Genomic DNA, 9,637 nt, shown 5'->3' with positions numbered 1-9,637 from the left:
ATTATCATTATTTAGTTAAACAGTGGCATCGTCATGAAACAGCAACCTAATTCATTTTATAATTTAGACAATCATTCATATCTGGTAGTAGAACGTGCGATAATCTTTCTTAAGTAAATACCGACATTTATCTATATATATATCTATTTTTTTTTTTAAATAGCCACTGCTGTACACATGATGTCAATGTTTGCTCTGGTTTTGGGCTGTGCGTTTTTCCCCACCTTTAAAGCACTGGTTCGACGGTGAAGGAGAGATGGACCAGCGCATCAAAGAGATAACGTAAAAATAGTACAATATTTATTTAATTATTTCAAAAAATTATCCTATGCATTTAAAACTCAAATTTTAATTGATGTTTTTACATATATAACCTATATTATAAAATCAAATCAAGCAAACACTCTAACTTTTATTATATTGTGATTGATTTATTATATTTGTCAATAATATATCAACAACAACAACAAGCCTTTATCCCATTAGGTGGGGTCGGCTACATGGATTGCAAGACGCCATTGTGTTCTATCGTTTATCAAGCTTTTAGGAATATTATTAATTAAGAGATCGCGTTCAACAACTTCCAAGAGTGTTCTCTTAGGCCTTCCTCTACCTCTCTTAATCGGACTCAAAGTTATATGTTCCACTTTTCTCACTGGTGCCTCCCTTGGTCTTCGTTGTACATGCCCAAACCATCTCAACCGATTTTTTATCATTTTTTCCTCAATAGGTGCCATCCTCACTTTTTCGCGTATGTGTTCATTTCGAATTTTATCTTTACGTGTATGTCCGCACATCCATCGTAACATTCTGTCTATTGTCCATGTTCATGATAGATTCAACAAAGTTTTACATTGGCTATTGATGGCCTAACACAACCCTCCTCCTTTACCCGGGCTTGGGACCGACTATAAACATAGGCGGAGTTTTTGTCAATAATATATCATTATACATAAATGATAAAATCCTTATAAATTTTTAATTTCAAACACTTTATATATATATGAAAAACTTTTTGTGAACTGATTATATTTTTAAATTTTTAAAAATTTGTTCTACATTTTTAAGCACAAGATTTTTTTTTAAGCCAGTGGGACAATTTATCCATTTTAATTAAACTAGTAATCAATCATATGCGCTGGACATGATTATAAAACGGAGCAGGAAAATCATTTTATTATATAACCATAATAAATAAAAGAATACAAAAACATTCAATGAGGACTACAAGGGAGATAAATAATTATTCTACACAGGGCCGGAACATCGCATAATATAGCCCCTTGGGCCTTGGCCAACTCGCCTGTTGTTTATTTCCCAACGCTAGTCTCGAACTTTTTACTTTCCAGTGAAAAGAAATTATTAAAATAACAACAGATTAAATTTTCTGAGGAAAATGATGATGATACGAGTCTACTTCCACCGATCGTGTAGTTTTACTTTAACCACCCTGTACTGTCGCTGTTGCAGGGGATACAATTCAACAATGCCCTGATGGGCCCACGCAAAATACATGTTAACAATTATTAGTCTGCCATGTTTCAACGCTCCGTGTTTGAACAGACCTCTTAAGCACGAGGGTAAGACTAGATTACCTCCGCTGATCATCCTTTTCTGTGGACCCGTGACGCAGTCTCAGTGGCATAATTGCAATTAATTCCCATTATGGCTCACTGCTTCGGATTCAGCTCTTTCCACTGACCTTCCCCACCATCACCTTAAAATCAAATCTGAACTGTCGTCCAAATTATTTTTTTATTTTTTATTTACCAAAATAAAACTCAAAAGTTTTAATAAATTTATTTTATTATCAAGTTGAATTTTTTAAATTAATTTAATATTTAAATTAAAAATTTTTGTAAATTGATTATGAAATTTAATTAATACTCACTCGCTTAAAGAAGAGAGGTTTTTTTAAGGAGTTAATGTTAAAAAATATAAGACATTTTTAATTTTTTTAAGGTGTAATCATTATATTTTTTTTAAAGTGCTCCTATCGATAATGACTTTATATTTATTATAGGATATTTAATAAAAATAAATATAAAAATATATGGTTAATTGAAAAGTAAGTAATTACTTTATTGGAGGTGAGATTCGATTAAAAATACTTTACATTTTTAAACAAAGGAAGTAAATTTTTTAACAATTTTTACAATTTTTTATTTTGGGAAGAAGCTGAGTCTAAATTATTTAAAGTATATTTGAATAATAATTTATAAAAATTATAAAAATTAATATCAAATTAAACTATTTAAATTAAATCTCAACAGTCTAATAAAATAAATATAAAATAAAAATTTAATCTGGATTCAATTTTATTTTAATGCAGTAGACGGAAAGTGGTGGGAAAGGTTGGTTGAGAGAAGCGTGTACAGTGTTTCTTTAACCTGCCCATCGATTATAAATTCCTAGTTCTCAGTAGTACCCACTGCGCAACGCAACGCAACGCAACGCAACTTCACTGATCTTCACCATGTTTAAATTTTGACCGTTGGCTTCGCCATGTCTTCCCGGCAAATTCCCAAACCAGACCAACAAATTGGAGAGTCTCAAATGACCAGAATTCACCTGCTTGTTCTTACGTTTCGAGTGCATTTCTTCGTCTTCCTCAGCTTCTCAGTGACCACCAGTGCGGCTTCTCGGGCCGCAGGCTCCGAACAGAACATCCTACTCGACGTTAAACATCAACTAGGCGATCCGCCGTCGCTTCGATCGTGGACCTCATCATCGTCACCGTGCGATTGGCAAGAGATACGTTGCACCGATGGCGTCGTCACCCAGGTCCTTCTGTCAGGAAAAGGTGTCTCCCGGAAGCTACCACCAACGATCTGCGACCTCAAGAATCTGACGATTCTCGACCTCTCAAACAACAACATCCCCGGAGAATTCCCAAGATTTTTGTACAATTGCTCCAGCCTCCAATTCCTCGGCCTGTCTCTAAATTACTTTGCTGGTCCAATCCCCGACGACATTGACAGACTAAAAACTCTGACATTCCTAGACCTCAGTGGCAACTATTTCTTTGGCGATATCCCCGCAGCGATCGGGAAATTATCGGAGTTACAAACGTTGTACCTCCACAACAATGAGTTCAATGGAACTTTTCCCAAGGAAATTGGGAGCTTATCTAATCTCGAAATCCTCCGTCTGGCCTATAATGACAAGTTTGTGCCCATGGCCATTCCATCAGAGTTTGGGAACTTGAGGAATTTGAGGTTCATCTGGATGACAGCTTGCAATTTAATCGGAGAAATCCCTGAAAGTTTTGCCAACCTAACGAATCTCGTGCAGCTGGATTTGTCAGCGAACAATTTGACAGGTAGCATTCCCAGCAGAATGTTCTCTCTCAAGAATTTACAATTTCTGTATCTTTACTACAACAGATTGTCTGGTGAAATTCCTAGTTCGATCCAGGCCTTGAATTTGATGGACATTGATTTGGCAATGAAACAATTTCACGGGTCCGATTCCTGAAGATTTTGGAAAGTTGGAGAACCTGACGGTACTTAATCTGTATTTCAATCAATTATCTGGTCAGATTCCGAGAAGTTTAGGCCTAATCAAAACGCTGAAGCACTTCAAGGTTTTTCGCAATAAGTTAAATGGAACTCTTCCTCCAGAATTAGGCCTATATTCGAAGCTTGAAGGGTTTGAAGTTGCAGACAATCAACTGAGTGGTGCATTGCCTCAATACTTGTGTGCCAATAATGCTTTGCAAGGCGTGATTGCTTTTTCTAACAATCTTGGTGGAAAATTGCCCGAATCGCTTGGAAATTGCACTACTCTGCGCACAGTTCGGCTTTCCAGGAACAATTTTACTGGTGAGATTCCTGCAAGTCTTTGGACTTCCAATAATTTATCAACCTTGATGTTGAGTGAGAACTCATTTACTGGTCAATTTCCAAGTAAACTTCCATGGAATATGTCGAGGCTAGAGATTAGAAATAACTACTTTTCAGGAGAGATACCGGCTGGAATTGTTTCCGCAGTAAATCTAGTAGTATTTGATGCGAGAAACAATATGCTTTCCGGTGAAATTCCAAAGGAGTTGACGGCTCTTTCCCGACTTAATTCTCTCAGGCTTGACAATAATCAACTTTCCGGCAAGCTTCCATCCGAGATACTCTCCTGGCAATCCCTGAATACTTTAACACTCTCAAGCAACAAACTCTCCGGGCAAATTCCGAGAACTGTTGGCGATCTCCCTAATCTCGTTTATTTGGACTTATCTAAAAATGATATATCTGGTGAAATCCCATCTCAGCTTGGCAACATGAGGCTCATATTTCTCAACTTGTCTTCCAACAACCTTTCCGGCAGCATCCCAGATGCTTTCAATAACCTCGCATATAACACCAGTTTCTCGAACAACCCTAACCTATGTGCTTATAATCCAACTGTTGAGCTTCCAAGATGCTTGACCAAAACTCCTCGGTATCCAAACAAATCGTCCTTCAAGTTGCTTGCCTTGATTCTTGTTCTCACCATCATTGTGTTGCTAACCACTACCTCACTGGCCATCTACAAATTCAAAGACATATCGGGAAAGAATTCCGAGCCCAAACTTTCAACGTGGAAGATTACTTCGTTCCAGAAGCTAGATTTCTCAGAATGGAATCTCTTCTCAAACTTGACAGATGATAACCTCATTGGAAGTGGGGGCTTTGGAAAGGTTTACCGGGTTCCTTCTAATCATCCGGGTGAATATGTTGCCGTAAAAAGATTTGGAATAGCAAAAAGTTGGACGACAATCTAGAGAAAGATTTCATGTCTGAGGTTGAAATCCTAGGCACGATTCGGCATTCCAATATTGTGAAGCTTCTATGCTGCATTTCAAGTGAAAACTCAAAACTCCTTGTGTATGAGTACAAGGAAAATGGGAGCCTGGATAGATGGCTTCATGGAAAGAAAAAAGCATCGACTCCTTTACAACAATCATCTGATCTTGAAGTGGCCAACGAGGTTGAACATTGCCATAGGGGCCGCCCAGGGGCTGTGTTACATGCACCACGATTGCTCACCACCAATCATCCATAGAGATGTGAAGTGTAGCAATATATTGCTGGACTTCGAATTCCGGGCGAGTATTGCAGACTTTGGGCTAGCCAGGATGTTGGCGAAATCTGGGGAGCCACATAGCTTGTCTGCCATAGCGGGGTCTTTCGGCTACATTCCCCCAGGTAAGTGATTATGATAGAAGACAAGGAATAATTTTTATGGCATTATATTTATAAAAACCCATCTTTACATGAACTAACTTGCTTTTGCAGAATACGCCTATTCAACCAAGATCAACGAGAAAGTTGATGTGTACAGTTTCGGGGTCGTACTACTAGAGCTCGTAACCGGAAAAGAACCATATGGCGTAGAGGAGCATACAAGCCTAGTAGATTGGGCATGGCAGTATCACAGTGAAGGGAAGTGCCTTGCTGATGCCTTGGATGAAGAAATCAAAGAAGCGTGTCATGCGGAAGAGATGATAAAGGTCTTTAAATTAGGCCTTGCTTGCACAAGCATATCACCCTCAGCTAGACCTTCCATGAGAGAGATTTTGCAGGTTCTTGAGCGGTGCCGTCCACCAGGTCAAGACGGCAAGAAGATCGGAACAGAGGTTGATATTGCTCCCCTTCTTGGCGATTCCATGTACATTTCAAATTACAAGGATTGTAGCACAGCCTTCGGTGAAAGTGATGGAAGCTAAAATAATGCTTTTTATTAATAATAATACTTTTTTAATACTATCTTTCATATTACATTCTTTCTTTATATTTTATTGAATGAAAAATATTTCTAAAAATTTATATTTTATTTTGAAAATAATAAAATTATAGAGCATCGTTATTCAGTTATGTTTGACATATATAATCTGTCTTAAATTATTTTATAATTTAATATAGAACTACAAGTCAACCGGATCACAGCACTATCATGAATTCATGAGGCTTCGGATACAGAGACGGCGTTTACGTCGTGGCCCAGAAAAAACGCGGTGCTTCCCTGATTTCTTGTCTCGCTTTCCACCCACCCTCTACTGAATCTCCAACCCGCAAGAAAACCTGAGCTCTTTAAACCACCAAATCACACGGAAACCGTTATCCGTCGCCAAAGACGATAATTTACTACAGTTTTTCACCGACATTGAAAGAAGAGACAATAGGCAATAATGATCCCGGTCAGAGTCTAAACTTCGAAGGGTAGGCATGGTAATGAAAGACCCACTCACTCATCAGCCGCCATGCTTTTCTCTTCTAAATCGTCCAGCCCAATCAACTATTGATTACATTTACGTCATGCATCCGCCACATCATAAGTTCAACTTATCTTACAAGTTAAATAACGTAAATATTTAGGTCGCATGAGACAACAATCAAAGCTCTTCAGATGAGACCTAGATTCACAGAAAACAGGATTGAATGAAACCCACAATTTCGAGCAATCTCCATTACGCTTCATCTATGTACAAACGACAGTTGCAGATCTGTTCCCAAAAAGCCAGACTAATTTCAGCATTTTCAACTGCATTTGCTCCTCAACGCTTTAAATACAACCTCGCCCTCACTCCATCTCAGACGTCAAACCCCCAATACAGCATAAGGTGGAAGGAACGGGACCAGAGATTTCAGTAAATCACCTCCCAACGCTCATGCTGTGTTCCATTCTGACTCCTACAAAAAGCAACCACCCAACATGAAAGAATAAAGATATAACTTGGTCACATTGCAAGAGTTTACACGCATGCCTTGTCACTAAGCTTCTGTGAAGATTCCGACCTAGCCCATCTTGTGTTCATACAACACTTCCAAGTCTGGCATCAGGCTATAGAAAATATGAAACATAGGAAATTTTAGGATACCATCAAAGCATTAATCAAATTAATCTAAAACTGATAAAAAGTGAAACACAAAGGAGGGTGTTGTCTTTGATCCTCTACACAAAAGTGGGGTTTTTTAGCACAATTACTGGAAAGCTAGCACGTATAGTGGTGCAGGACCTGCGACCACATATTCATCAGTCAGAAATTGTTTACAAAATTCAATGGCCATGAAAAATTTATAACCTAAGAAACTAGTAACAATATGAAAACTATGATGCAAAAACATTTATAACCTAAGAAACGAGTAACAATATGAAGACTATGATGCAAAAGCATGTAGTCATAGTAAAAATAGGCAACACGACAGGAACACAGTATGAATAGACCATCATGAGTGTTTAAAAAACCTGATATAATCAAAGAAGTTAAAAAGAGGATAATATCATATTCTCATCTTATATCTTTGAAATCAATAAATCAATCAAATGCAAAATTCAACCACAGTTATTAAAGAGAAAAGTGTCAAAATTACCATTTAGCTATCATCCTCACTAACTGAGAAAAACATAAAGAGATTAAAGAAGTTTCAAAACCTTCAATTCTTCAGCCTTGCTATTTTGAAATACTCTATTCCCATCAAAACATCCACTCTTCAAAAACAGAATTAGGATCTGCCACACAGACATCACCCTGCAAAGATCCGTGCCCTCACTATTGCCCAGACTCAAGTTTTTTGTCACTGCAGTTCACAACCGTTCCTAATCCATAATTCCTCAAATGAAAAATCTCACCTCACAGTTGAAGTTCCGGTTGCTGGCACTTGGTGCGTAGTCCGCATGTTCAGCTCTTGCCAAATTACAAGCTTTGACTACTTGTTGGTCTGTACTAACAACACTCCGTTCAGAATCAGCAAGCATTTTATAGATGCAGTTTCATCACTTTCCAAGCAATCCCGAACTTTGTTCCCATCAACTCCATTCTGAAATGGATCACCAACTTCTAAATAAGGAACTTCACATGAACCAAACTACTTCCTGATGTTTTCCTTCACTGGTTCAGCAGGCTTACCTCATTTTGAACTCCCAGACCTCTTGATTTCTGCTCATCAAGTGTGCAAGCATCTGTTTCACTAATCTGTATTTCAGGTCCTACAGTGCCTATTCCACCTCCCAGGAGCCCAACAGATGTTTTAATTCTACAATTGCTATCAGCATCCTTGCTTGTTGAATCTTCTAACCTATCAATACATTCAATACTCATATGAGAGGTACCACCTGATCTACTAATACTACCTTCAGGAGAAAAAGAATCTAGCCTTTGTGGGCTCATAGATGATCGCTTTTCTGGTTGGCTTGTCTTCAAATTCACCATTTCAGGATCACTTTTCCTTTTGTTGCCTCTTTCAGTAGATCCAGAGTAGCACTTCGTAGTATTTTCATTCATGTTTTCAGAAGGATGGATCAGATGCCTTGGCATTCTAGTCCGTTTATAACCATCTGGAAAACAAATGGAGGGAGCTGCTTTCGACGAACATGAGAAACATAAATTTCCATCCCTGGTTTCCAATATACATACATGTTTATCTCTTGTCTAAATTCATCTACTGTTTACGTATGTCAAACTGCTGGCCTTCTTGACCTCTAACTCCTGCTTTCCTTTGCAACCCATGAAAAATGCAGAATGGGGGCAAGGCTTGGAAGTGTCTGAGTACTCGTGGGGGTATGGATGACACTGCAACATCCCATTTGTGTCCCGCTCTATCTGTTCAGTAATAATTGGAAAGCATTATAATTAGCAAACGTACAGAGATTAGCTATTGCCAATGAATTAATCCCAGATATGTATGGATCACATCCAGTGGAGGAAACATAATACCAGACTATCACAGCATTTTACCTTTAGGGTAAGTTGTCTCCACCTAGACTACCCAGCCCTTCCATGCCAGTAAATCATCAGCATCTGCTGCTATTATGTCCACTTGCAGATAGTTTTTATATGCCTCAAAAAGAGATATGGCTCAAAAAGAGAACTCCAGTGGGCTTTGCTGAGCTCAATTTCCTACAGATAGACAAGAAAGCAATAGAAAACAAATTAAGGAGTGCAGAAAAGGAAAACTAGATACTAGTAAACTCCTCTTACCTCACAGATCCTGTTGCCATAGTGAAACTGTTCTACCATAACACGCAGAGTACTTGCTGAGACATTGTAGCTAGAATTCATGCATGGATATGCGGGAGTGATTATTGGCATAAGATGAATCTATCCCGCGGGTTTCTACGAGGATCCCATACAGGGAAACCCAGTTCATTCTCTTCTATAGAACACAACATTACAGGGTTTGGCCACCGCCATGTGTATAAACCCTGAAGAATCGAGAAACTAACATACTAGGATTTGCATGAGGATAAAGCTGGCAAACACGAGCAACTAAAAGAGCCCAATTTACACCACCAAGGAATCCAGTAACCTAGACAAAGTGAAATGAAGAATGAAGACAACAAAAAATAAATGCCCCCCTGATGATAAAAAGCTTTAGAGGTATCTTACATTTGAGTAAACACCACGCCTTTTTGCCCAAAACTTTAAACATCTCAGAGTAGTTCGGAAGTGCTAAAATTGTCAAGGATTACAGAAGTATCAATTCAAAAAAGTTGAAGGACCATTACATCTAATATAATAATCAACCAAAATTGAAGAGTATGTATATTAACCTCGACATTTGGAACGAGTTTAAGAGAAAAGTTGATCTGCCACTCGGCAGCCATGAAGACTTCGAACAGTTTGGTCAATCACACATATAGCACAGACCCATTTGAGATA

At 38.3% G+C, this 9,637-nt stretch overlaps 1 protein-coding gene and 1 pseudogene across 1 annotated transcript; one reads left to right on the top strand and one right to left on the bottom strand.

Annotated features, from left to right (window-relative positions):
* The first annotated feature begins 2,447 nt into the window (after window positions 1-2,447).
* Window positions 2,448-5,731, top strand: LOC129294360 (receptor-like protein kinase 5). The gene is given in 5 exon segments (XM_054932661.1): window positions 2,448-3,450; window positions 3,452-4,724; window positions 4,727-4,943; window positions 4,945-5,183; window positions 5,274-5,731. Coding segments are annotated over 5 exon segments (3,105 nt in total). The 5' UTR covers window positions 2,448-2,505; the 3' UTR covers window positions 5,705-5,731.
* A 410-nt stretch (window positions 5,732-6,141) lies between these two features.
* On the bottom strand, window positions 6,142-9,631 carry LOC129294585 (nuclear poly(A) polymerase 4-like; annotated as a pseudogene).
* Window positions 9,632-9,637: the final 6 nt, after the last annotated feature.

Source organism: Prosopis cineraria, unplaced genomic scaffold, assembly GCF_029017545.1.
Source record: "Prosopis cineraria cultivar Desert tree isolate PC_DT_omini unplaced genomic scaffold, ASM2901754v1 PC15, whole genome shotgun sequence".
In the NCBI taxonomy this organism is placed as follows: Eukaryota; Viridiplantae; Streptophyta; class Magnoliopsida; order Fabales; family Fabaceae; genus Prosopis; species Prosopis cineraria.
Note: the sequence above shows the minus strand (reverse complement) of the source record. Positions and strands in the feature narration are given on the sequence as shown.